General features: G+C 40.4%; 2 protein-coding genes and 1 non-coding gene across 5 annotated transcripts in view; 1 reads left to right on the top strand and 2 right to left on the bottom strand.

Annotated features, from left to right (window-relative positions):
- Positions 1-683: 683 nt before the first annotated feature.
- Positions 684-10,901, top strand: HENMT1 (HEN methyltransferase 1). The gene is made up of 8 exons (XM_031457717.2): positions 684-832; positions 1,795-1,874; positions 3,535-3,663; positions 5,464-5,576; positions 6,292-6,426; positions 8,462-8,641; positions 9,329-9,503; positions 10,144-10,901. The coding sequence occupies exons 2-8, from the start codon at positions 1,854-1,856 to the stop codon at positions 10,555-10,557; spliced, it is 1,167 nt and encodes a 388-aa protein (XP_031313577.1). The 5' UTR covers positions 684-832; positions 1,795-1,853; the 3' UTR covers positions 10,558-10,901.
- Positions 1,214-27,956, bottom strand: part of EEIG2 (EEIG family member 2) — a 74,734-nt gene continuing 47,991 nt past the window's right edge. Inside the window, exons 7-11 of one of the 3 annotated variants that reach the window (XM_010975883.3) lie at positions 27,305-27,400; positions 26,990-27,179; positions 26,762-26,889; positions 25,914-25,983; positions 1,214-1,317 (exon numbers count right to left, since the gene is read on the bottom strand). In XM_010975883.3, coding sequence (XP_010974185.2) covers positions 1,290-1,317; positions 25,914-25,983; positions 26,762-26,889; positions 26,990-27,179; positions 27,305-27,400 — 512 coding nt within the window. In that variant the 3' untranslated portion in view covers positions 1,214-1,289. Of the gene's footprint in view, positions 1,318-19,666; positions 23,280-25,913; positions 25,984-26,761; positions 26,890-26,989; positions 27,180-27,304; positions 27,401-27,956 lie in introns of those variants that run through there. The other 2 variants (XM_064488786.1, XM_010975882.3) reach the window with 2 other exon arrangements.
- On the bottom strand, positions 13,721-13,794 carry TRNAG-CCC (transfer RNA glycine (anticodon CCC)). The gene has a single exon. It is a non-coding gene; the product is annotated as a tRNA-Gly (tRNA).

The following is a 27,956-nucleotide window of genomic DNA, read 5'->3' as shown; positions in this document are numbered from 1 at the left end:
ATTATATATCCTATAATAAGAAATATGCTCTTTCAAGAAAGACTGTTGGGTAAAACTTTTGTTTCCTACGGCCATCAGGAGCCTCTCAAACAGTGAAGCTTACCTTAAGTTACATACTTTTTTCGGAGACTAGATTCCTCAAAATATCAAAAACAAAAACTGCACAGTATTATCTTTGCAATAACCCTAAGGCGTCAGCATTGTGCTTTGCACAGAGTAGGTATTAAGTGTTCGAAAATTTATTATTTCCCAAAATATTATTTATGGTATATTAACAGGTTATTAATTCATTATTAAAACCAGATTGAGTCTTTTAAAATAGGACCAAAAAAGTTTTCCCCCTCAGAATGGCAGCTTCGCTTCTCCTCCCTCCTTAAACTCTTAAAAAATTGCATAGAAGAAAGAACTTATTTGTGAAACATTAAATTCAGTCTCTGCAGGGGAAGGGAGCATGATACAGTAACTTTTCTTAGAGATCAGACAGCTGCGTCCCTAGCATGCGGTAGTTACCAGTTGGAGGTTTGCGGCCTGAAAGATTTGAAGGTTTTCCTCAGAGCTCATCTGTTACTGGACCAACTTCAGCCAGACCAAGGTCCCCTTTAAGGCCCGTGGATTGGTCAGGCGACGGGACTATTGGCTGATTCGGACCCGAGCCGCCGCCCGCTCGCGCGCAGCCCGCTCGCTCCTCTCGCCACCTTCCATTGGCCGGGGCCGTTTTCAGCTCCGCTGCGCACAGGGGGAGCCAGAGCCGGCCGCCCTGCTCGCAGCCCACGGACACGCTGAGCGACGCGCCGCCTCGGTCCAACAGTCGCGGCCCCCCGGGCCGGCTGCGGTGGGTGGCAGCCGCGCGCGAGGCGGGAATGTGGCCGGGACCGTGGTTCCCCCCGCCCCCCGTCCCCCGTCCCCCAAGGTTCGGGTGAAGACTTAGAAAAGGCTTCGGGGCTTGCGTCACCGCGGCCGTTAAGAGACACTAAACCGACGTCTGGGTGCTGGGAGCCTAGAAGGATGGGGCTGGACTCCGGGCTGGGCCCCGGCCGGCCGCGGCGGAGGAGCAGGACGCGCGGCCCGGCGCCGGCGGCGCAGATGTGGGCGGTGCAGGTGTGGCCGCGGCGGGGAACGTCACGTGGCGAGGCGGGCGTGCGCGGTGCCAGGGGCGGGGCCCGGGGTTAAATGCGGCTGCTGCGCGGCGGGGTCCGCTCGTCTGCGCTTTATCCGCTGGTCGCTGACGCGCTTTGCCTGTCCTTTGGAGGTGCTTCTTACCAAAGGTAATAGTTGCGTCGACTCATGCTCTATGATAACGCCGTAACGTTGTCTCGCCTGAGGAGGGTTTCGGAGTACGAGTTAGAGAATAAACTTAAAAGTTAGGAGATGGACATGGCTACGTTTTAGACTGAGTTCTAGTTGATAGAGGCGAGTGTGCAGTAGAGAACTAAAATTTAAATTCAAGGCCATCAGTGAATTGGGTATGTGTTGGAGCATCTTTGTCACTTGTTTAGGACACTTTCCCCTTTAAATTACATTTTGACCGTGTGTGAAAGAGTAGTTGGAAGCAATTTGAGTGAGGTGGAGGGTTTTAATGAAATAGTCACAACTGATAGAATTGTTCAGTTGGTATCAAACTAATAAAGAATGGGTGTTATTACATGTGTTTGGCGTAGCGGAAAGTTACTTAGGCCTTTTGAGCCTGTTTGCTATTGTCTGAAACAATAAATTCTGTGGATTAACTGGCAATTTAATGTGGATTAAATGTAAAGAGAAGCGGGCAGGCTCACTCTCTTCCTATTGTGTTTACAGCCTAGTTGTTGCTGATTCCTAGAGCTTGAAGGATACATTTGCGTCTTTGTTTCAACAAAATGGAAGAAAACAACCTAGAGGTAAGGCTGCCCTCTTCTTGACCTGCCCTATGACTCTGAGGAGTCATCGCGAGAGTGTGAGGCTGTGAGGTACAGCCCTCCCTTGGTATCCGCGGGGTTTTGGTTCTAGGGCGCCCCGCGGACACCAAAATTCGACGATGCTCAAGTCCTTTGTATAAAATGGCCCTTCCAGTGCTGATGGCTGGCTGTGATTACAAGGAAAATCCACATTTAGCGCCTAACATTTCTTGGGGTGTTGGTTGAGCTAAATAAAGATATACATAGATTAAATTCCACATTTGGTGTTTATAGTGTTTTTCTAATGTTAACGTGCTTTTGGGTCACCAGGGGATTTTGTTAACTGCAGGTTCGGATTGAGGCGCTGTAGAGGTGACGCCTGCATTTCTAAGACGTTTCCAGATAAAGAGGACAGTGGTTCGGGAACCACATTTGGAGTACACATTACACGTGGTTATGGAGTACTTGAGATGTGGCTTGAGCAACTGACAAACAGAACTTCATTTGACTTGAAAATTAGTTTATAACAGGTTTCATTATTGGGAAAGTTTTGAGTATGTTTGGGATAACTTGGTTGTGTGAATCTACTTTTTAAATGTACTTTTTTTTGAAACTCAAATACAGATCAAGCATGTCTGATTTCATCTTGAAATACTTCAGATATACTGGTTAATTACCCCTTAAAATATTACAGATAGGCTATAAGGAAGTTGCACATTTGGCTTGTATTTTACTTCTATTGGACAGCACTACTGTGGACATTAGGTGCCTTTTGGACTGTACTCCTTTGTAATACTGGTATTTAGGAACAGCAGTGACAGCAGCTCTGGATTAATCATGACATTATTTTTGAATGGGATCATGTTAAATTAATTCTGACATACGTAAAAGGCTTTTAATAGGGCTATTAAAAAGGAAAATTATTTAGGACTATTGCAGTAAGAGCATTGCGGTAGGGGAGAGAGGTGGGGCCCAACTCCACATGCAGTGGACAGCTGGGGATTTGTAGCCTATGAGCAGAATGAGGGGATGAGTGGATGGAAGAGAGAGGAGACATCAAGGTATGGAGTTCCTGCTAAACCCACTTGGTAGGGTTCTGAAGGCAGGCCAAAGACAGGGCAGGGTCTAGGCAAGTATAGTCAGAAGAGGGCTCAGCATGACTTCAGTTTGGTTAAGAAGAGTCTTTTGTCAGTTTGTAGGCTTTGGCAATTCACTTCACTAAAGGTCCCTTGTTTTTTAATTAATTAATTAATTAATTAGTTAGTTAGTTAGGTAATTGGGTTTTGCTTATTTTTTTTAGAGGAGGTACTGGGGATTGAACCCAGGACCTCATGCATGCTGAGCATGTGCTCTACCACTGAGCTATACCCGCCCCTGGGTCCCTTGTTTTATTAAATGCATTCATTAGTAATTTTCCCTTCAGCAGACTCTAAGCTATAGGGAGCATAAAGCCAGACAATCACTTAAAAGACATGAGAGGAGGCTTAGATGAAATGAAGTGTGGAGAAAGTACAGTGCAACCTCATGAGCTTAGGACGGAGGTGGTTCCAGGGCCTGTGTGTTCTGCAAAGTGATTGGGGGAAGTAAAAACTTTTTTCTTCTTTAACTCCTGAAGTCATGCATGATTAGAACACCTCCCTTTTTTTTGTTTGTAAACTTTCAGTGCAATAGTGTGGTTGATGGTAACGTTGAAGAAGTTCCCGACAAGAAGGTAATTAAGTTTAATCCTCCGTTATACAGACAACGTTATGAATTCGTTAAAAAGTTAGTGGCACAACACGAACCCAAGAAGGTAGGTATTTCTCTTTCCAAACGTTTAATTGTTAAGAATGCCTTATGTAGTGCTTTGTCAAATTAAAAAAATCTTAGTAAGGATTTAGCAAGCAAAGACTATACAAAAAGACTTTTGCGAGGAGGGAAAGAGTTTGCAATAGGGAGAGCACTTGTCTTAATGGGTAAAAAGAGATTTTTCTTTTACAGAGAGGAGTCTGAGCGGGATAAAAGGGGGGTGTGACTGGATAGTAGAATGTGTGAGACCTGAAACCAGCCTATTTTCTGGGAGGGATCCTTAGCTGAATGACATTAGCAGTCCAATGTTCAGGGGCCCAGGGGAAGGGGAGAATTTTGTTTTGATCAGTGGGACAAGTAGTCAAGGTAATCATTCAAGGCAGAGTGTGGGAACACTAGGCAGCATCTGGGAGTATTGGGGAAGATGGTACCTTCTGAAAGCCCTTTCTGGAGATAGAAAGCGTAGGTGGATACCTTTAACCTGTTTACCAGGAACGCGGGGCTCAGATAAAATTCACCATTGCCAGTTTCAAATATGAAGAAAATCTTGACATTTTTACCATTGGATGTGGTCTTTTTGTGTTCCACATTTATCGAGCATGTAGTCCGAACATCAAGCAGACCAGTCCTGTGGACATAGATACTGTGGTCCTTTTTAATTAGATAATAATGGTAGGGGAAAGGCAAGAAGCCCTTGGCCTCCATCCACTTTCCCTTTGTAGCAAAGGTTCATGATCAGTGCTGGCCCTGGATTCTGTCTGGGTAACACCTCCCTGCAGTGTCAGTGTCTGGATTTCATAGGACCAAAGGAGTGTAGCTCAGTGAACAAGGCTAGTCCAGTGAGCATCTGAATTCTGTAGGGTCCGTTATAGGCTAAAGGATGACAGACGTCTTAAGGAAAGTGGTGGTTTAATTCTCATGAGTTTTGTGCTGTTAGACTTCACAGACTTGTCTTTTTGCCAGGTGGATTGCAGGTATTGGTGAAGCTCACATATCCTTCATAGTATAGTTTCAGTGCAATTCCTATTTGGAAGAAATTTGGATATACTACTTAAAAATTAGTGCAGTTCAATGCTTTCTGTGATTTGCTTTCTGGAACTAGATTTTCATTTTTCAGTTCTGCGTTTCCCTTCTCCCACTATCCCATAAATGTGCCTGCCTCAGAGAGGAAAATTACTGAATAACCAAGGGTGCAGCTTTGAGGTGGATTGCATACTTTTTGGGGTGTGGGTCCTTTTCAGTGTTTGTCATGTGTTATCTTCATTTGCCCTCTTTACCTAAAGTGGGGTTCAGAAACATAGATAGCTCAGCTATGGTTAATGAAGACTATTGTGTGATTAAGAAAATCAGATCTAACCAAAAAAAAAAAAACCTGTAAGAATGCATGTGAATAAATCTGAAGGGGATTAGAGGAATGAGATCAGGCTCTGGCCTGGTATGTTTGGTAAGCACTCCAAATCTGGAAGCTTTTTAGAGGCACAGATTCATCTTAGAGCACTTGCCTGTCCTGTGTGCTGCTCCTGGGCCAGGCCTTTGGGATATATCTGATACTCATCTGAATTAGAGGAGTTTATTGTCCAAACACTCTTGTAGGTCATGGGAAGTTAACAGGATTTATTTTTGCCCCCAGGTTTATAATGTATCAGGTTAATTTCCTTTTTATGTATTTTTTCTACCAAAAAGATACTATATAATTTTTTTGATACTCACTCTTTCTGAAAAACAAAACAAAAAAAAAACTCTTGATCGTATTTGACTTCTCTGGCTATCATGTCTTTGAAATAACATTCTATTCCGTCTACAGGTTGCAGACTTGGGGTGCGGTGATGTTTTCCTACTGAGGATGTTAAAATACCAAAAGTGCCTTGAAGAGCTTGTTGGAGTAGATATCAATGAAGAGAAATTTAAATGGCATGGGTAATACTGAATTTCTGAAAGAACTATGCATTAATCTAAAACTAGTGGCACTATTAATTATACCTAGAGGAACTGTTTTTTAAATGTTTTATACAACTTGTTTAAAAGGAGGCACTGTGAGAGCTTCAGGCTCACGGAATAATGCATTTACCATAACACTAATTGGCTGTATGTTGTGAATACTATCTATGTTTTGCTTCTACCTATGTAGAAACTATAGCCTCAATTAAGTAATTATAGCAATCAAAGCATTGCAAATTCAAATTCAAATGGCAAAGTCTAATGCTGGGCACCACGGTAACTTACAGCAGAGGATTTAAATTGCCACAGCACTGGGGCAGAGGCCCCGGGTCCCCTTTAATTTGAACCAGAGTAGCTCTTATATATATATGTGATTGTTTTAAGAATGTCTTTCTTCTAAAGAACAAAAAATTGAAAATCACTGATCCAAAGTGAGCTGAGAGAGCCAAAAGTATTAATAATTAGAAGAGTATCAAATACTCAGAAATCTTGTTCTTCTTGGCCATAATATAATGCCCCTTGGGAGAGGAAGTTACCCTATGACTGTGTGCTTAATACATCGTCATGGAAAACAGACCATGTCAGACTTACCAATGTAGGCAGGAGATAATTGTCAGGATCAGAGTTCTGTTGCTGGTAAGATATTCTGAATAGTCTGTGTTCAAATGTTCCTTCTACAATAATGCCTCTGCAGGTGTAAGCTGTCTGCCTGCGTGGGGGATCATCTGGACCCCAGGGAGCTGGATTTAATTATTACCTTGTATCAGGGCTCTGTTTTGGAGAAAGACTGTCGCTTGGTTGGATTTGACATGGTTACGTGTATTGAATTGTAAGTATTAAACTACTGCTTACTGTATACATTCATTTGAAAAATCTGAATGAATTAGTCCCAGTAAATTTAGCATCCTAAATATTTGTCATAATCTGTATTATTTGTGAGAGTAGGAAGGTATAAATTGGGAGGTTAAAATTTGTAGATAACTACTATATATAAAATAGAGAAACAACAAGTTTATACTGGATAGCACAGGGAACTGTATTCAATATCTTGTGGTAACCTGTGCTGAAGAATATGAGAACGAATGTATATATGTTCCTATGTGACTGAAGTATTGTGCTGTACACCAGGAATTGATACATTGTAAACTGACTGTACCTCAAGAAAAAAAAATAATCTGAAGTATTTGTAAAAAAAAAAAATTGCTTGTCACTTGGGACTGACTTTTTATTTGGAAATGATTTCAAGTTTATAGGTAAGATGCAAAAAGTCAGTAGTACCAGGAACACCTATATCCTTTATCCTGAGTCAAGGATTTCCCTCATTTTCTTCACCTTTGGTGTACGTGCCCTCCTGCTGTCTCCTTCAGTTTCCATCTCTCCTTCCATATATCTTTTTCTGAACCATTTAAGGGTAGGTTTTACCCTTTGTTCCTAATAAATTCTATATTAAATAGCCAGTCCCCTTTATTTTTAATAAGTCTGTTTTTCATTTTTGGCTCTTAGTGATTAGGTGCAGGCAGCGCAGTCCTGGAATACAGTAGAGAACTGAGGACGTTATCTGGGTCCTTCTCAGATCATCCCAGCTGGAGGCACCACTGTCCCTTTGTCCCTCCTGGGGATGTTAATTTTGATCTCCCCGGTCAAGGTGTGGTTGCTTCCCCTGCAGCTGATAAGCAGTCTGCAGAGAGACACTTTAAAACCACGCACATATCTTGTTACTCATCCACTCAGCCATGTGTCCCCCTAATATTTTCTGTCTGTATCACAATGGTGGCAAATGCTCTTTGCAATTTCAGCACTTCTATTTACTTGCCAAGAGCCCTTCCACCTCACCATCTCAGTAACGTATTTTTTTTTAACTTTTTTTTTTTTTGCAGGGGGGAGGTAATTAGGTTTATTTATTTTTATTTTATTAAATTTTTTTTTTAATGGAGGTACTGGGGATTGAACTCAGGACTTTGCCATGTCAGTTATCATCAGTGTGATGTCAGTAACTCCTGTTTTTTAATGATTTGTAACATATTACTGTATTTTCTTGCTCATATTGTCCCCAGGTTGGTCAGTGGGGGTCCCTTCAAGCTGACGCGTTTTCTTGTGATCTGTCCTTTTTCGAGCACTTAATTTCTGGCACAGTAAGATGTACCATGCTGGCTGTCTACTTTTCCTCCCCAGTCTGCCATTTTTTAAAGGAGTTCTGGTTCCTTTTAGTGGGAAATGATTTTCAGAAACCAAGATGTATCTCTTAATGATCTTTTTTTTTTTTTTTTTGGTGGGGGGAGAGGTAATTAGGTTTATTTATTTAATTTCCTTTTTTCCTTTAATGGAGGTACGGGGGATTGAACCCAGGACCTCATGCATACTGAGCTTGTGCTCTGCCACCCTCCTCCCTTAATGATCTTTTAATTATAGTTAAGGGTCTGAACTCTGGGGTCAGTTTGCCCAGTATTGTGTTCTGATTTCTAATTTTTAGTAATGTGTTTTCTAGAGCAGAGTGTTTACCTTTTATTTCTTTTGTATTTCCTGTTGCCTGGCACATAGCAGGCACCTAATGCTTGAAATTACTCCTCCATTGTATATGTCACAGTTTGCTTATCCATTCCTGTTTATAGCCACCTTTTGGCTATTGCGAATAATGCTGCTGTGAACATGGACTTTCAGTTATTTTGGATCTCTCCCCAGAAGTGGAAGTGGTGGATCATACTGTAATTCTAGTAGAACAGAGGCTCCAAAATAGTGGAGGAGGACCATTTTCTCTTACCTGGTCTGAGAGGTCCATGGTTAGACATTGTTTTGCTAAATCAGTTAGGAAACTACTTGCAAACAAAGCTAGGTTTGGTTGTATTTTTTCTCACTTACCACTTTAGAATAGAACATTTTGATTCAGAAGATCTGGCCAAGTTTCCTGAAGTCGTATTTGGGTACATGTCCCCAGCCATGATCGTCATCAGCACACCGAACTCCGATTTCAACTCCCTGTTTCCATACTCAGACTTTAGGGATTTAGATCACAAATTTGAGTGGAGCAGAATGGAGTTTCAGACCTGGTGAGTTCTTAAGGCTTTTTGTTTGTTTGATTTTGGGGGCTGCACTGGAGTTTTCAACCCTTTGAAGTAAATCTTCCTATCTACAGTTACCACGCATAATACTAATTACTGCAGTGATTCTTTATTTTATTCCAATAAAACTGACTCTCAAAGTGCAACTTAGCATATAAAGAAATCATTAAGGAACCACCACATTTGAGCGCTGTGTGTTTTCTCTGTCAGGTCCCTCAGGCAGGTCAGTCGGGAAAGGGTGTGTGGGCACCTGGTACCTTTCAAGAACAGGTATCAGGAGTGTTGGTGGGGAGATCAGGAAACAGAGGAGGAAGGTGGGGCTGTGAAGATGCCCTGGCCCAGGGTTATTTCTCAGGGGCTTGATGGAGGGTCGTGTTTCTGGCATAAGTGTGAACCCAAATAGGAGCTGGGATGATTATAGCCATTGTGGTCTCCTTGTCCATCCCTGCACTCTGCGCCATATTCTTGTGGTTACTTGGAAACTGACACTGTCATTGCCTTAATGCTTCAGACAGAAGCAAGCAGAGCAAACCCCGTGATACGGCATTATGTGGTGTTACAGGAATTGCAGCTTATTTTGGTTTGTATTTTTCATGTTCTGGTCTACTGGAAATGGCTGTTTAACACTAAGCTCTAAGTTTAGAAAAATGACTTTTCTCTTTGTTTTGACTTTAGGGCTTTAGATGTGGCAAATCGCTACAATTACTCTGTGGAGTTTACTGGTGTGGGGGAACCCCCATCAGGAGCTGAGGATGTTGGATATTGTACCCAGATAGGGATCTTCCACAGAAAAGCACAGGCAACTGAACCTGATATTTCGGAGCAGCAGGGCCAACATGTTTATCAAGTTGTGAGTATCAAGTGTGAGGTAGCTCTCAGAGCAAGTTCGCTTACTGGGATGGTGAAGTGTTGGAGCCCCCACTGTAGAGAAGTGTAAATGACCTTATTTTGAGGTTGCCCCACAGTGTCTCAAAGTATGTTACAGAGAATGATCTGCTGGTGTCTTACTTGCAGGCTGTTTGTGCCAGCAACCTCCCTTTTCGTGATCTGTTAGGAAAGAGGAAAGTCAGCAGCAGTTTCTCCATAGCTTGGTTCAGGAAATGATTTGAAGCTGAGCCTCCAAGCTTGTCAGACCCTTTTGGTTTAAGGAGGTATGGTGAAGAATAAATGCAGTTTTTCCCTTTTAACTAACAACATTTTTTTCCTTTTACCCTTTTCCCTCTCCTGTCAAGTAAGAATACTGGGTTGGTATGAATTGGCGGAAGCCTTGCTGGGAGACTTTGATCATTTGAAATTTGAAAGCAAATCAGTTACTGTCTATATGTCAGTAGTTTGACTTCCATTATAATTGTGGCATTCACAGTTGTAGGGTTTGACATGTACATGTGGTTAATGTGTACATCCAGTTAATTCTAGTGTGGGAAAATGTTACTAGTGGTCCTGGAGATTTTCTTATATTCCAAGTCTCTCTTTTTTTTTTCCCCTTTCAGGCTTATACGACCTCATACCCGAGTTTACAGCAAATAAAGTACCGCAGACGTGTAGTGGTTTATGAAACGTACCGAGAAGTGCACAGAATGAGACGGAAATATAAAATGGGTCTGACTTGGTGTGAGTTGGAGGCTGATCCGGAAGACCCCGACAACCCAAGAAGAAAATTCACTTCAGGCCTTCCATCCCCTCAACCACTCAAGGAAGCTGAAAAGTCCACAGAGATGACTCCCAAACCTTTCTGTATTGGAGATAAGTTTTACGTACCCCTGGAGAGAATCATTGCTTATCCGAAGGTGAAGCACTTATGTGGTAACGTGGAGGAGCTGCGAGCGCTCATCGCCGATGCCGTCGAACTGAACTGCAGCGGCTCGGCCGTGCAGGTGGACTTGGATCACTATGCTGACTGCTGAGCCATCCTTACTTCCTGAAATTCAGGCTCTTAGCAGTAAGTTGGGCTCATTGAGAATTTAAACTTTGTGCAGCCATAATTCAGGTAGCTTAATTTTAAGCTCACTTAACTTTGTTACGTTTTTTGTGTTGAATGTGACATAAAAGAGTTTTAAAGAAAATGGAGTTACCCAGTAGCATTTCCAACCTTTTCCCGGGGCGTAAGGGTAACTTTAAAATCTAGAATTCTCTACCTCCTTTGGGCTAAATTCTAACCTATAATACCTAGACGAAAACACATACAAAACAGGAATGCAGGTGTTTGAAGGGAATAGAGCCTCCTCATAATTAAACACTGTCTATGGTTTTTGAGTACGCTCATCTCTGGGGGCTTACTGGCTGGACTTGGGGTGGTAGCAGCCATAGGAGGGAGGGAAATAGAGCTTCTCGTAACGGGGAGAAACAGTGGTCCAGGAGGGAGACATTTCTTCCTCAGGCTTGGGAGTGCAGAGGTGAGCCGACCAGGTGTGGGACCCCCATGGGCCCACACGTCTATCTTGCCAGGCCCTGTACTTCGTGTGCACCTCGGGGACAAAGAGGGATGTCTGAGCTTTAGCTGCCACTTGCACATTCTAAGCCAGTATAAAGGAAAAGAAAAGGGAAGGGACAGAGGGCATGTGCCGGCTGTCTGCACTTTTCCTGCTGCTTGGCCAGATGGAAGCCTCATGGCCATACCTTACAGCAAGGGATGCTGGGAAGTGCAGTCATTTACTCTGGGAGGCCATGTGCCCACTTGGCGGGCTTCTGCTAAAGCACAAGTGGGAGAAAGAACATGGTGGCAACTTTCCGCAATCAGAATGTCCTGAAACAGGCTGTGGCTGGGCAGAGTGGGGACCTGCCCACTTTTTTTTGGTGAGGAGAGGTAATTAGGTTTACTTACTTATTTTTAGAGGCGGCACTGGGGATTGAACCCACAACCTTGGGCATACTAAGCATGCACCCTACCCTCTACTCGAGCTATACCCTCCCCTCTTCAGGGGCTGTAATTCTGAAGGGTTAATATTAAGTAGATGGAAAGTGGATTTGGGGAGGAGGGTGGTGAGTGGAACAAAGGGATTCCGGAAAAGAAGTGTTAACCACGAAATGCCCCTTCAGACCCCTACTGTGGACTTAAACCGATTTTACTCCTGAATGCATACAGTCTAGAGGTTGGCACCCTCCCACCTCCGCCCCTGCCCTGCCCGAAGGGCCCTCCATCCTCACCTTTCTAGGCCTGTGCAGCTTTCCAGGGTTTCCTTCTCATTGCTTTTCTGTTCAAACCAAGGTTTTCTAGCCATGGCTCTGAAAATTAACTGATTAACTTTGTTAAGGCTTAATCACCTCCCAGAAACGTTTTAAATGCTCATGACTGCCATGGGTGATGGGGCCACCCCGCCCTGCCACGGCTCCCCCACATCTCTGTAACTCCTGCCCCTACATTCCTCTTCCTCTTTACCTGTCTATCTTGATACAGGCCTTGATTTGCATGTTGAGTGGTTCCAAGCTGGGGGTCAGCAGATGCTCCTGTAGGGACAGGGTAACTTTCGACTTTACAACTGTTCCGCTCTGCTCGAGGTGAACAGAAAAATGGATGTGGCTGTGTTCCACTACAGTTATACTAAAAAGGGCAGCTGCCAGGTTTTGCTCATAGTTTGCAGATCTTTGTTCTAAACGAAAAAAGTCATATACCCTCACTCTTTAGCAGCACAGAGCTCTTTCTAAAGGGAGAAAAGCAATTGGACTTAATTTCTTATTGCTACAAATGCTGCCAAAGTTAGGTCTGCTAAGGGAATAATGTGTATAAAGGGGGCATCATCCCCATGACAGTGTCCTTGCAAGCACTAGAGTATAGTGTCTGGCCCGTCTGAGGTAGCTTTGTTCATCTTAAGAATGTTAGGTAATTTCAATATCCACTTTGGATAATAAGGCTCATTAGTGTATCCAGGCAGCCAGTTTTCAAGTAATGGATACCTGCAGACCTAGAAAGTGAACACAGTAATTCTTCCACATACAAAAGTCTTTCTGGGACCAAAGGATCAAGTGTCAGATTTAAAGAAAACAGAACGCTGGCAACCCTACTCATGTATGTACACAGAATGAGTTGTGGAGTCCCTAGCCAGATTTCAAGTGTCATAGACACCCACGGAGTGTGGTCACCTGCTGAAATGAGGGACAGTCCCCTCCAGCCACTGCCTCTGTTACACCTGCCTCCTCCTCTCTTTACTGCCGCTCCCTGGGCATCCCCAGCTCACTGGAAACCAGCTCCCCAGGGTGCAGTGCTGGAAGGCCTATGGCTTTTCATCCCTACTCTTGAGTTTTGGAGAATAAGTGGACAGGAAGTTCCTGAGAAAAGGGACAGAAAAATTTAAAAATGTGAAAATGTTTCTGTATCTGAAATTTCACAGTCACATATGTTGGTGGGAGTAGGGCCCTCCACGCCCTCTCTGCTCTCCCTGCCCTCCAATTTGGTGGGCTGCATAATCGTAGGCTCTTTGTATCTGGGGCAATGTTTTATATAATTAAAAATCTTTTCTTGTTGAACCCCTCCTGGTTATATATTGCACCTTCCATGTTGGGTAAGGCATGTTTGCTGCTGTCATAAGACCCCTAAGAAGCACTGCTTTAAGAGCATTAGTTTGAGAAGTCTGGTTGCAGAGGCTGTGCGGCAGGGGAAGCACATGTATCTTCAAGTATCTTCAACTTCGGCAAAGCCTGACCTTCAGTTGTTTGAAATGTTGATCTGAAAGGCGGTTGCTACCTTTCCCTCAGCCCCCCTCAAACAAAACAAACCCCACCAATAAAACTGCAGATTGTTTTCTATAATCTAAGAATTTTAAATTACAAAAGGAATACTGTAAAAATTAAGACAATTCATTAATTAATGGAATTTCAAGTAAACTTTATAGACTTTAAACTTTTTCCTTAATACCTGCCTTCTAACACCATTGGGAACTCCCTGTCTCTCAAATTCATGACTTTTCTTAAAGAGAGCCCACCATTCCTCATAGGATTCCAGCGGATAAAATATTTCCTTTTTAAATATTTTTAAAATTTTTTATTTATTTTGTTTTTTTGGTTAAAGTTTTTTTTTTTTTTTAATTTTTGGGGGAGGTAACTAGGTTCTTATTTATTTACTTATTATTTTCATGGAGGAACAGGGGATTGAACCCAGGACCTCATGCATGGGAAGCAGGCACTCTACCAGCTGAGCTATACCCTCCCCCCAAAATACTTATTTTCTGACATCAAATTATTTCATATATACGGTATTATACATTTTTTGATGCAGCTTTCTTTATCATTAGTAATGTGTTTTATAGATTCACTTCCATCTATTTATACTCCATTCTTTTTAAATGATTACATAATGCTTTTTAAGAAAAATTAATAGTAATGCAAGTTCATGCTAAAAAACCCAGACTGCTCACAAAGATATAAAGAAGGAATTAAATATCCCTCAACAGTTTGCCCCCAACCCTTCCATTTCACTGCTTAGAAAATTACTGAAGGTTTCTTATTTCTTCCCAAGTAAGTATAAATTCCGGTTTTGCAAGAACTACTGGCCTTTGGGAGGGCCGACTGTAAACTTTTTCTAGGAAAACCACTTGAATGAGCCACAGTTTGTAACTATAGAGGCTTTAAGAACAGAAACTTTGCTCCCAGGAATTAAACTGCACTGTATAGCTATGAAAAATGTGGTTCTGTAGGAGGCAGAATTATACCTGCAGATTTTTCTTGGAAAGTTACCACCACTGCCTCCACCATGGCCCGCCCACCAGAGTAGGCTGAAATCTGTGTTACCAGGTGTTAGCTGGGCCTTCCCGGGCACCTGAGATCTGAATAAGATTTGGCAGTAATTCCTATTTCCATGGTCTGGGCAACTTGAGAACCCTTTTAAGGATTTCTGAGATTTCTTAGAAGCTCACAGCACTCCCTTCGAGTGCAGCTGCCACACAACTGATATGTGAAACTCTGCCCGCCCCTCCAGGGTCTCCACAAGACTCACAGGACACTCCTCACGGCAGCACCGGCCTTAGCATCCTTCCCTTAGCTTCTCACCGCCCCACCCTTCTCTCTCCTCTCCTTCCCAATCTTCCTGTCTCCAGAACACCTGGCAGTTCAGCTGTCCTTACCGTAATGCTCTTAGCCCCTGGGGGCTCTCATTTCTGTCAGGAAATTATTCCAAGTGAAAGTAATTCCCTCAGCTAGAGCCAGAGTTTGGGTGCCAACCAAATCACCTTGTTATACCTGGCACTGCGGAGACTGAGCTGAGCAGCTGCAGACGGGAGGTCAGGACTGAGCACTGCCAGCAGGGCCATGGTGGAACCTTGATTATTCCTTCATGGAGGATGCAGGTGTTAACTGTGCTAACTATGGCCAACATGGTTTTTCACTGTGTACAGTGCGTACCTTTGGGGACATCCTGAAGTAGGCAACTTCAGGAGTATTGGGGAGATCTAGCAAACCAGTGGGTAAGAGCTGAAAGTCAAATTTGGACAGTAAACTTCACCTCTTCTGCAACTGGTTTTTGAAGCCAGCGGCAGGCTAGTTATACACCCATCTTTTGGCAGTTACCTGTCAGTGGCCTCCGCCCATTTATCTGCTGGGTTCTAAGTTCCTGTCAAACTGTATGTGCTCTGTGCCAGCACCGGTGCAGTTACTGCTGCCGACTCCATTTCATCCTGTATGATGGGACCCTACCTGGAACTAGTCAAACTCTGATCATTCTGTTCTTTCCCGGAAACGCTGCATCACTCCGTACTCCCCCACCTCATCTTTGACTCAGACACTCTGCTTTCATGGAGTAGGCTGTGTTTTTGCATTGCTATGTCTTTATCCAGACTTGTGCCTCTGTCTAGAATCCCTTGATCATGCTGACCACCCAGTCCTTTCCAGGAGGAATCATCATGTCACTCAACTTACAGAATCTTTCATTAATCCCATACTAAAGGAAAACAATTTTACCTTATTTAGGCAAAGTATGCAATGCTTTAAAATCTTTTTGCACGTATTTCAAATTTTTAACATTTAGTATTGAAAAACACAAAGGTTTTTTTTTTTTTTCCTTTGGTATTAATTCAATGGAATATAGGGGATAGAAGAGCCAGACACATGTGGGAGAGGCAGATTTGAACTGAATCACTGAAGTTCAGTACCAGAAGGTGGCACACTTTTCCCACTTAAAGTAAATGCAGTCCTTTGCTTTGAGGACTCCCTGATATAAATAAGTCCCAGAAAAAAAAAAAAAATCCTAGTTACGCCCATTTTCTTTAGAGGTTTAAAGCTTTTTGCAGTGCATACTCAGGAAGATCACTCCTGAAATGGTCTAAAGGTCTAGCAGTGGAGTCAATTTCTTAAATGGCTGAGGAGATATCTCAACCCAGCTGAGCTGTAACTGCATAGGAATGAAGTCTTAATTCATACAGGATGGTCTCTGACACTTCCTTATTTTGTGGGTCCCTCGGGAATAGAGATCACCGACTCAGAAAATGTCTAAATGTAAGCCTTTTCTGTTTATGTTTCCTAAAATTTGTGATGCATTTTGTGTAATGTGGGGTGGATTAACTCCACCAAAGATTTCGTGTCATGCAAACAGAAAGGTTTTGTTTCCTTACATGTGCTGCAACCAGGTATGTGCTATGTATATACAGGAGTGAAAAGGTAAAATAAGGTGAAGGAAAGGGGAGACTATAAGGAGGAAGGGAGAGAGAGGGAGAGGAAAACACTAGGTGCTGAGGGAGGGTGGGGTAAGTCATATAAGAAGGCTGGGTCTGGGGACCCCATGCCTGAGATGTGGGTGAGAAGTTCTGAGGGGGCCGGTCACAAACAGATAGGAAGATATTCTGTGCTGATGGACTGGAAGAATTAATATTGTTAAAATGACCACACTATCGAAGGCAATCTATAGATCCAGTGCAATTCCTGTCAAAGTACCAAGGGCACTTTTCACAGAGCTAGAACAAGTAATTTAAAAATTTGTATGGAAACACAAAAGACCCTGAATAGCCAAAACAATCTTGAGAAAGAACAGAGCTGGAAGAATCATGCTCCCTGACTTGAGACAATACAATAAAGCCATAGTAATCAAAACAGTGTGGTATAGCACAAAAACAGAAACATAGATCAATGGAACAGAATAGAGCCCAGAAACAAACCCACATATCTATGGTCAGTTACAACAAAAGAGGCAAGAAAATATGGTGGAGAAAAGACAGTCTCTTCAACAGGTAGTGCTGGGAAAGCTGGACAGTTACATGTAAATCAGTGAAGTTAGAACACTCCCTCACACCATATACAAAAATAAACTCAAAGAGGTTTAAAGACCTAAATATAAAACATGACACCATAAAACTCTTAGAAGAGAACATGAGCAAAACATTCTGATACAACTTGTAGCAATACTTTCTTAGTAAGTCTCCCAAGGCAAAAGAAGTAAAAGCAAAAATAAACAAATGGGACCTAACCAAACTTAAGAGCTTTTGCACAGCAAAGGAAATCATCAACAAAATGAAAAGACGACCTATGGAATGGGAGAAAATATTTGCAAATGATATGACCAATAAGGGGTTAATATTCAAAATATATAAACAGCTCATACAACTCAACATCAAAAAACCCAAAAAACCCCCCCAAAAAATGCAAAACCCCAAAAACCCCAAACAACTTGATTAAAAAATGGGCAGAAGACTAAAATAGACATTTTTCCAAAGAAGACATAAAGATGGCCAACAAGCCCATGAAAAGATGCTCAACACTGCTAATTATTAGAGAAATGCAAATCAAAACCACAATGAAGTATTACATTGCAACTGTCAGAATGGCCATCGTCAAAAAGAACACAACAAATTTTGGCAAAGATGTGGAGAAAAGGGAACCCTCCTACACTGTTGGTGGGAATGTATACTGGTGCAGACACTGGAAAACAGTATGGAAGTTTCTCAAAAAACTAAAAATGCAACTACCATATGACCCAGCAATTCCACTCCTGGGTATATATCAAAGAAAGAAAAAACACCCCACTAATCTGAAAAGATACATGCATCTCAACACTCATAGCAGCATTATTTACAGTTGCCAAGAAATGGAAACAACCTAAGTGTCAACAGATGAATGTATAAAGAAGATGTGGGATACACACACACGATGGAATACTACTCAGCCATAAAAAGAATGAAATTTTGCCATTTGCAACAACATGGATGGACTTGGAGGGTATTATGCTAAGTGAAATAAGTCAGCAAGAGCAAGAAAAATACTGTATGAAAGCACCTATATGTGGAATTGAAAAAAATAAAACAAACTAGTAAATGTAACAAAAAAGGAAACAGATTTACAAATACAGAGAACTAATGGTTACCAGTGAGCAGAGGAAATGGCGGAGGGGTACAACAGGGGTAGGGGACTAAAATGTACAAACTATTATGTATGAAATAAATAAGGTACAAGGATATATTGTACAACACAGGGAATATAGCCAATATTTTATAATAACTATAAATGGAGTATAAGCTTTAAAAATTGTGAATCACTATGTTGTATACCTGTGACTTAAATAGTATTGTACATCAACCTATATTAAAAAAAAAAAAGAGAAAGGTTTGAGGGGATAGATCAGAGGGTCATGCCAGGTTCTGCTGTGTGCACAAAGTTATCCCAGATGATCCTGTACGGTTCTATGTACTGGGGAGGAGGTTTGAGGGTTTCCCCTGGAGTACCTATACCCCACCCCACTTCTGCCAGCATGTAGGATGCTTTCTTCTTAACTCAGTAAACTTTCATAATCTGCACTGTCCAGGGAAGTCATGACAATCTACATAGAGAGATCTGGGTTCAAACTCACATTGAACCATAGTTCTTTATTAACTTTAAATTGCTGTTATAATCTGAGTATCAGCAGAGGGAATGTGTTGGCATTGTTTTTCCTCTCTGTGAGGACGTTCTAGTCAAAACAGTCTGTACAAGGGTGTGGTGACCCTGAGTACCATTTCAGTCATGATCTTAACCTCTCATAATGCACATTTATTGACCATCTTCTAGAAATAAGATATGCGTGTAGATGCTACACAAAGACCAATGTGGGCTTGATCAACTGAGTGCCTCCTAGGCAGCATATTCTTAACATCAGCTCCTGTGTTCTTCATCACAACCCAAAAGAGTCAGTGGTATTTTCTCCATCCTAGATTAGGAAACATGTTCAGATGGGAATCTGAATTCAGACTCAAGTTTGTCTTACTCCCAAGTGCCTGCCCACGGGACTGCAGGGGCTGCCTCAGGCCTCAGAGAAATGTGTTTCACCAGAGGCATTCAGGTCTGTATTCTTTCTCTACTGCCTGGCCACAGGTAAAGGGAATCCCCCAGGGAGAAGTTATACACTGGTTTTTTTCCTTTCATTTTCTTTCCTTGGCAAAAATCTCACAGATTTCTGATAGAATCTTAACTGAAATTTTAAAGGCTAAACTCTTCTAAACTTTAAGATATGATTTTTATTGAACATGTGTAAGATTCACTTTTACATTTCTCAGATATTTAACAATAAAAAATTAGTTTTGGTAAAAAAAGGAAAACATATCCTGGATTTATAGTTGGACAGTTAAAACAAAGAAATACTTAAATATGAAGGTCATTCTCCAAGTATTACAGATTTGAATACTAATGGAATCACTTCAATAAAAAATTTTTCATACACATTTACATGATTATCCACAACTGTATCAACTTCCAGGGAACCAAATAAAATGGGTAAGAGGAAGGTGATTCTCAAAATAAAATGTGTTTCCAAAAAAATAATTGAGCTCAATATACCCTAAATGTCTTCCTGTATATGGGATTTAGTCAATGAATATTAGCAAGAGAATTGTTATATATATATATAACAATATATATATATTATGTTATATATATATATATATATATATATATATATATATATATATATATATATATATATATGATGGACATAAACGTGTAAATGTGGAGTATGCAGTCCATGTAAATTAAAAATTTTGCCAGCTTTGTCATATGGAGAGAAACTAGGGACCACTCACACGACCATTTAAAATATAATGTGTATATTTTATCTTATGAGAAGTCATGTATATAGGAATAAGGCCTTTATTTCCAAAGCAATCTTACAACAGGTTAATATAGGCATATTTTACCCTTTGTATTTTTAGACTTCATATTCTTTAACAACATCTCAGCTATTAAGACTGTGCACAGTACCTAAGCCAACATATGGGTCACAGCATAACACAATTTCAACTGCAGTACTAGACTATATTAACATGACGTACCACCGAGGAGAACTGACCAAGTATATTTTCTGAACTGCCCCAGTTAAAGGTCTGTTAAAATAAAATGCAACCCTGTCATGAGCCCAGTCTCTTTCAGAGCACTATCATATATAACAGAAGCCTAACACGTCAGAGAACGTCAATGAAGTATGTAATAATACCATCAGCTTGAACTTGCAAAGGGGTCTTATCAGCATGGAAATCTTAAATTCTAAAAATACTTCTGGGTGTTTTAACTTATTAAAACTCATCAATACCTGAATATGTTTTGACTGGAGCTAGTAGGAGATTTTTTTTCCCCTTCTAGCAACAAATGGGCTAAGTGGTGGACCTCTGTGGCTCATGGTTTTCATTAAAAAAAAAAAAAAAAAAACAAAGAAGTTAGTTTGGACATCATTACTCTGACAGTATTTTGCTGGAATGGGATGGTGGACTTTAGGATTCTTGGTCAAGACTTTCTCAGATTTTAAGTACTAATCGGAATCAGTTGTCCATTTACAGAAGCCTTCAGCACCACCATGGCAAAGGGGAGTTGACCATCAGAGTGTAAACCGATGGGTCCAGGGCCTTCCCTGCCCTTATGCTACCCTTCACATCCTCTCTAGTCTTGGTCACCAGCACAAGATGTGGGCTCCTGACTGGTCTCTGTATTTTCTCCAAGCAAGGTATTTAAGACACTTCATTACCTGATCACAAATACATAGCTTTAAAATACCATGAATCTTCTTCTCTAGTATAAGATTAGAAAAAGAAAATGTTATATACATCTGCAAATTCTCTAAGACTGGATGATTTAAAATTCAACTTTGCTATTAAAAAATAAAATATTTAATATTTAAAAATTAAAAATTTATTATGATTTAATTTTCAAATTCAATTTTCTAACCTCAAAATGGAACCCAAAGTGGACTTGGTATTTAATAAGCAGATTTTTTTTTTAACAGCTACATGGTTAAGACATTAACAGTACATACTCTAAGAAAAACTAGAAAGTAAGATGAACACTTGGTCTTTTAACAAATATTTTCAAGGACTGTAATGAAATGTGATTACAAAGTTGCTGACGGGACACAAAATAGAATAAAATGAATCCAGACTTTCACTGACTACAGAGGATATTGTCATTTTTTTTCTTTCTAATATTTTTATTTGGTAAAAAAATCTGAAATATTTACTCCTACGTAAATCAAGATGTACCTGGTGGCCGCTCAAATCATAAAGGCACGATTTTCATGCTTTTCAAAATCTCTCCACACTTTGTTTTTTAAAAATAATTCTATATCATATTAAATACCAAGGGCCAGTCTTGTATGAAGGTCCTGGGCGAAGGGCAGCCAAGGATGAGGAAGATGGGGCAGTGCCCTAATCACAGCATCTTTTACGTCTCTGAAGAATGTCCTCACTGAACCTAATTTACAATCCAGTTTTCATTATCACTTTCAAAACTGCAAAATCATTTGCAGAAGTGCCAATAAAAAATATAGCTTAGGAATAATACTTTGAAAATAGAAAAATATGTTTTTAAGACATGTCAATAACTATCTCTCTAAACAATATCTTCATATCTCTATTAAAAACTTTGATTCTTTTTCCTTCCCATAATATATAATGAATGGATCAGTTCACCTGTTTATTTGCAGACAGCAAGTCGTTTACCACTTACAGTAATATTTTCCTTGGTTAGACTAAAATGATAAGGTCAATCTTTTTCTTTCAAAACAAATCTTAAAAAATAAGAAAGTATAACTGGTGACTCAGAAAATCCTATCTCTCAACATTCAGAATATTTTAAAGTGGGGCGTTATCTCTCTTAAAAAACCTCAGAATCTATTATTTATAAAAGTAGTATTGAATTAATTTGGAATGCCCAATCCTTGAAACATTAAACAAAAATCCTAACATGAACTATTCAAAAACTTTCAAGCTTCTAAATTTGGATATTAAAATAAATTTTCTTAAAAAAATAATATATATTTGCCCTTATTTTGCCAACATGAAACCATTAGACCAAAGTAATTCTATTCTAACATACTACATTTCTTGGACATGGTTTGGAAAGTAAGGACTGGGAATTACTAGTTCTATACAACCAACATTTTTCTTCAGTGATTGAGTGGATTCCAAGCAAATTGAGGTCTTTCCACACAGAAACTGTCACGTGAGACTAGAAAAACTCTTACGGTTTATCTGCTGTGCTATTGAACTGGATCCAGATCAGATATTCTTATTTCAAAAGCTTATTTGATGCATGTGACATTCTATTCTCACTTCAAAATAACTAATTTCTGATATAGTAAAGAAGAAAACATGTATCTGATCAAGGGGGCCAAAACAGAAAACCACGAGTCCGTGTCAGTGATGTCAAGTGGCTGTCCCCTGTCTTTTATCCATTACCTCCTTGGAATAATTTTCAGTTTCAGATAAGCCTGAACTTAAGTAGAAAAGGCAGCTCTGTTTCTGATCATATCACAATTTTCCTCTTGTTGTTCTAAATTCTGACTTCTGAAACCAGCAGACAGTCTTATGTTAGTTAACAGAGCTCTAACACTAGGGTGTCTTACGGAACCCTAACACACCAAATCTTAAACTTACCTCCAACCTCTTCTATAGTGCTAGTGCGAGTTCTGCAGCTCATCTAAAATTAACAAGTAATGATACACATGGCGTAATAATGGCATTATACCCACTCACATACCTCAAACTTAAATAACTCACGCTTGTTATTCAACTTATGACTGATACTTTAAGAATTAAGCATTTCACATGTTTAAGTTGTGGTATAACATTTTCCAAAAGCACGAAACACCCACATTTTATATCAATTATTGCATCAAAAAGAGTTAATGACCTTAGTACAATAATGCAGGTAGTATAATATGGAAGATTTCCTTCACAGGAATTATACTTATTCTTGGCAGAATCTACAGGGTTTAAATTATTTTCACTTACTGTCCTCAACACCAAAAATTAATTAGAGCTCGACTCTGTCGAGCACTTCTATCACAGGTTTTACACTTCGACACTAAAACTATACTCAGAGGTACAGCACTGTTTTTTCCCACTGGATGTTTAGAGAGAAAAAGCAGGCTTTTCATTATTCTGTGCAGTGACCGCAGAAGCCATGTATCTCCAAGCGCACGAGGCACACTGCCCCAGTACTACCTTCCTGTGGTCCCTGTTGGTGGGTGAGAAAGGACAGTGGTGGGCACCTTCGGAGAAGAAATCAGTGTTGGCTTTCCTCTTGATAGATGAACAGGCTTCATTTTTTAAATAGGTTCATTTCCTTATAAGCGCTTGAACAAAGTGCCTTGATAGCTCGACTGCCCACATCTGAATCCCACAGGGCAGCTTCAGCTAACCAGCTTGACTTCTAGCGTTTGATCACAACTTGTTCATAAGCTCCAGACCCCACCCTGAAAGTGGGGGGGGGGGAAACCAACAAAACCTTCAAAATTTGAACTCTAGTGTTTGAAATTGTTCCAGTTAACCTTCTCCCCAAAGTGATAATGCATGAGGCAATTTTTTACTTGATTTGATATCCACAAGGTTTAAGGACACCAGAGATAGAAAGCACTTGAAATATTAAGTGTTTATAATTGATACACGGGGATTAGTCTAGTCCTTGATCACCTCATACTTATTCCCACAAAAATCTAGTAATGTTTCCAAATTCTTACCCTATCAACACTGTGGCAAATATGCTTATTTATAAATCCCCAAATCGGCCTCATCCAGGAGCATATATTGACTCTGACAGTCTAGGTCTTGCACTGAGTTAATGGATGATAATTTTTAGTTGCATTAGTAGTGTCGTGTCTTAAGGTACTTTACTAGAAAGTACAAAAATTATTCGTAAATCTGCAAGTATCTTTATAAGTGGTCAGTACTGTAAGTCGTATCTGTCATTAATGCAGATGAAAAGGGAAAAATGACCTTGAAGAGGGATTTATTTCTTCACGAGCTTGGTTTGCCAGATCACTGGTTGTCCCCCAAGATCTACTCACCCCTTCTTCGTGGTTTTAGCCAGGTGCAGGCAGCTTGGCTAGAGACCACATTTCCTGAACTCCTTTGTACACAGGTGCAGCCTTGTGACTAAGTTAGCCCCAGGGAACGTGAATGGAGACATGCCAACTTCCACCCCTCTTGCTTAAAGGGAGAATGGCTTGCCTTGGACGAGTAGCGATTTTGACAACACAGGTAAGGAGGATGGTGAAGGACAAAAATGGAGGTACCTGCATCAGTGAATCACTTCTGGGGCAAAGCTGTCCCTCCAGGATGGCTATTGTATTTTTGGGTCTCTATTACAGGAACTTAGCCTTTGCCCTATTATGCCGGCTACTAATTGACCTCTATTAATGAAATAGGGAGAATACTGAAAGACTTAAAATTTGCAAGCTTTGTGAATAAAGTACTGAGAAACACTTAAGTAATGGCCTCATCAATGGAAAGGGTGTTTTGCTATTGTTGATGCTCCTAGTAAGTACCCTGGCCTTGTGTTACAATGCAATGAACACACATGTTCCCTCCATTGCTTCTTGGTCTGGGAAGATAAAGGGTTTTTTTTTGTTTTTGTTTTGTTTTTTTTGTGGTGAAGGAAAGTGCGGTGTTTATTGTAGGGCACCCAGCGAGGAGTCCAGGGCAGCGAGTGCTCAGAACACCTGAACTCCCCTGATAAAGGTTTTCTATAAGCCTGTAAACACCCAGTGCCTTTTTGATGGAGCTGAATTTTTCTTTTTCTTTCTTTCTTTCCCTTTCTTTCTTTCTTCCCTTTCCTTTGCTTTCTTTCTGTCTCTCTCCCCCCCTCCCTCCCTCACCCCCTCTCTCTCCTTCCTTCCTTCCTTCTTTCCTTTCCTCTCCCCTCCTCTCCTTTCCTTTCCTTTCCTTTCCTTTCCTTTTCATGGTTCCTTTTTAATTACAAACTAGCACATGATAAATCCTTTGGTACTTCTTACAAAGTATCGATCATAAAACAATACTTACTAAATGCAAAAAAAAAGCAATATATTAAAAAATATTCTTTAGCAGCAGAACCCCTTTTACAAACAACATCTTAGAAGAACCTCAGTATCCGTAACAGATAAAAGTAGAGCTGCTCTTAAGATGAGATTTCTATTCCCTGTCTTACCACCTGTCATACCTGATTGTAGTTGCTGATGTAGGTGTTTCCTCCTTTGTACCCTTTGGGCCCTGCAATGTGCTGGGCACCCAAGAGGAACTCAGTACAATAAGTATTGGTAGAAGAAACAAACTATACATTGTTTTAGGCTTTGAGAGTAACACTGGAGAGTAAAAGAACTGTCTTGGACCAAGGGGGCTCCCTCCCCCTGCAACTCTGACTTACTCTGTAGTTGTGCTGGAACTCGACATACATATTACAGGGCAATACTGAGCACCGGGTGCCCAGGGGTCATGCTGTGGGGAAGCAGTGGAGTGATCAGAATTTCTAAGGTGTCCTCAGCACCTGTGCTCACTATCACTGGCTGCAGTGCCGGGAATCAGAATGGCTAAGTTTGGCAGGTGCCTTTTCTCCTTCTGAATCTGAATAACTAGCAAAATGAAGATTGGTTTTCTGAACTTATTCTCCTAACATGCATGTTAGACTCCAGTATGGTGGGGAAAAGAGGACAAGCAAGGTCAGTAGCAGCATCCGCTGCTGAGGGGCTGTGTGACGGCTCATGACACACAAGACCACTGATGGACAACACAGTTTTGCTTTGCTCTAAGATATCAGGCTAAGAACTCTTTTCTAAATGTCCTTTTTATAGTGCATCTTGCCCAGTGCTCTACTGGTCCTCTACTAATACATTCTAAAAGTACATCTAAGGAAACCAACAAATAAACTTATAAAATACAATTTCAAACATACTCAGAATAAGGAAAACTAAGAGCTATACCAGGAGCTGTAATTCTCATGGAATTACTAATTACTGTGCTTTCTAGCCTCAATCTAATACAAACTTTGCAACTTTCATCTTCTACGCATGAAGATTTGAAAGAAAAAGTCAGTCTATTCTTTATTTTTGTAAGATACTATTTGGACTCCATACCTGTTTGGAAGATGACGACTGCCGAAGGTTGCTCTTCCCCCAGGACCCACAAATAACCTCAGTCCTTCTTCTGCAATACACATTTACAGGATTTGTTACATGTACAACTATTAGATTATTGTCAAATAATATTCATATTATAGTAAGTTCACATTTCAGCTTTATTAAAGAAATAAAAAAAAACTTTAAAAAACAAGCTACATCCATGTTTTAAACCAGGCAATTTACAAGATACCCTAATTATGTCTCATTAACTTTCTTAAAGCCAAGCAAAGAAGGCAGCTGTTCCTACAAATTTCCTCAAGTGGGGTTTAATTATTTCTCTCTACAACCGGTTACATAATGAAACTAAGTCCATTGTTAACTGCTCTCTATTCACACCAGCATGAATAATTATACCTTTCAATTTGGTGGCATGTAAATTTTCAGTTTCAGTGAAATTGCTAAGGACGGAACGAGGGACTGTGTTATTTACTATCATTTCAAGATCACCACCCAACCTTCCAAATTACAACAGGACTTGAGGTACTCAAGCCTCGCTGTGACAAAGCAGGTGCAGGTATCTACCATAAGGTATACAAACATGGCAGACACTGATGCATAAATTAAAAAACACAACAGAAGCTTTCTTTAAAGTTGGTATTTTTAAACTAAAGTTAATTCTTTTACGAATTTAATATCCATTAACAAATGAGCCATAGTTATCTTCAGATTTTTAGGGGTGTGAAATTTATTTTACAAAAATGCAACAGGCAGGATCGTGATGCACTGCCTCTTAACTGCTGACCCATGGAGCATACAAACCTGGATCACATACATCTATGTGTACTTAATGGTTATCTACGCACCTTCTGCACTGGAATCTAGGCTGAAGTCTTGACTTTGTAATATTTTCTCCACAACATCATCTGCATCCACTCTGGTGTCATCAACTCGCTTCAGCTGAGATTCTACAGAATCTTGTTTCACTGGGCATCTTTGAAAATAATTTTTAAAAATTTCCTCCTTTTTAAAATTGTGTTATGAAAACAAAGTTGTTGTTTTTTTTCCATTTAAACCAAGACCAAAATGATTACCTGTTGGGTGTTTCTGAAGCTGTATCTTCTTTGTCAGCTGCATCAGGATTTGGTTCAGCTATCTTTTGCTCAATTTCATCACATGGCTCTAGAATACTTTCGATCCCTGTTGATGTACTTCCCATGGAGGTGTTTCTCCTGTGGCAGAGCTCAGAGAAACTAGATGACCTGGAGTGGCATGAGCTATACCCTGTCAGAGAAAATCACTCTGGATGTAATACGAAGTATCAAACACACTGCAACCAAATATTCTCTCCCTCACCATAGCAATTCCAAGTCCCTTTAGAGCAATTCAACTTTACTTTTAGCCTCTACCTGATACTTTGGACTGCTGGCTTGCATAGCTTGACGTTCTAGAGTGTCCACAGGCACCAAGCTCATCTGGAACAGAGGCACTCTTTGCTGAGAGATCTGCAGTGAGTCATAACATAATGTTACTATTACTGCCAATAAGTCAATGGTCAATTTGTCTTGTACTCTGCAGATTTTATAAACTGCTAAGTTCATTATCAAGTTATAGAGAGAAAGAAATCTCTTTAAATCAGTACCATGTAAACAACTGTGTTGCAAGAAATACAAGGAACTTAAATACCTCAGTTTACTGAAGAATTATAGTACTTTTCGTAAGATTTAACAGCACTTCATTGTAAATAAAACTATTTTAGTTTTTCTGTTTAACGTTTCTCTAATAAAAATGAGTCTGAGATGTTCTTAAAAATTCTCATAAAATTGCCAGGTTTTTGTTTGGTTCTAAGGAAATCTTGCTCTCCCAAATCCATCAAAGCAGTAGACTAAAGAGTACTTTGTTACTTTCGTGTTCGTGTTGCTGGTGCTAAGCTATAATTTGGTTTAAATCAACACAGCATGTGATGTAGCACTGAGAATAAAGTTCTTCAGAAATTGATTACAGTATTCAGTCTCAAAGTAAATGTACAAAAAAAAAAAAAAGCAGTGTCAAAGCCATTTC

This window comes from Camelus dromedarius, chromosome 9, assembly GCF_036321535.1.
Source record: "Camelus dromedarius isolate mCamDro1 chromosome 9, mCamDro1.pat, whole genome shotgun sequence".
NCBI classification, from domain to species: domain Eukaryota; kingdom Metazoa; phylum Chordata; class Mammalia; order Artiodactyla; family Camelidae; genus Camelus; species Camelus dromedarius.
This window is presented reverse-complemented; position numbering and strand designations above follow the sequence as displayed.

Bases quoted from the DNA above. Each gene is read 5' to 3' on its own strand.
- HENMT1 (XM_031457717.2), top strand. From the start codon at position 1,854: ATGGAAGAAAACAACCTAGAG. The intron at 6,427-8,461 runs GTAAGTATTAAA...TTACCACTTTAG, and splicing joins ATGGTTACGTGTATTGAATT to AATAGAACATTTTGATTCAG. The intron at 9,504-10,143 runs GTGAGTATCAAG...TTCCCCTTTCAG, and splicing joins GCCAACATGTTTATCAAGTT to GCTTATACGACCTCATACCC.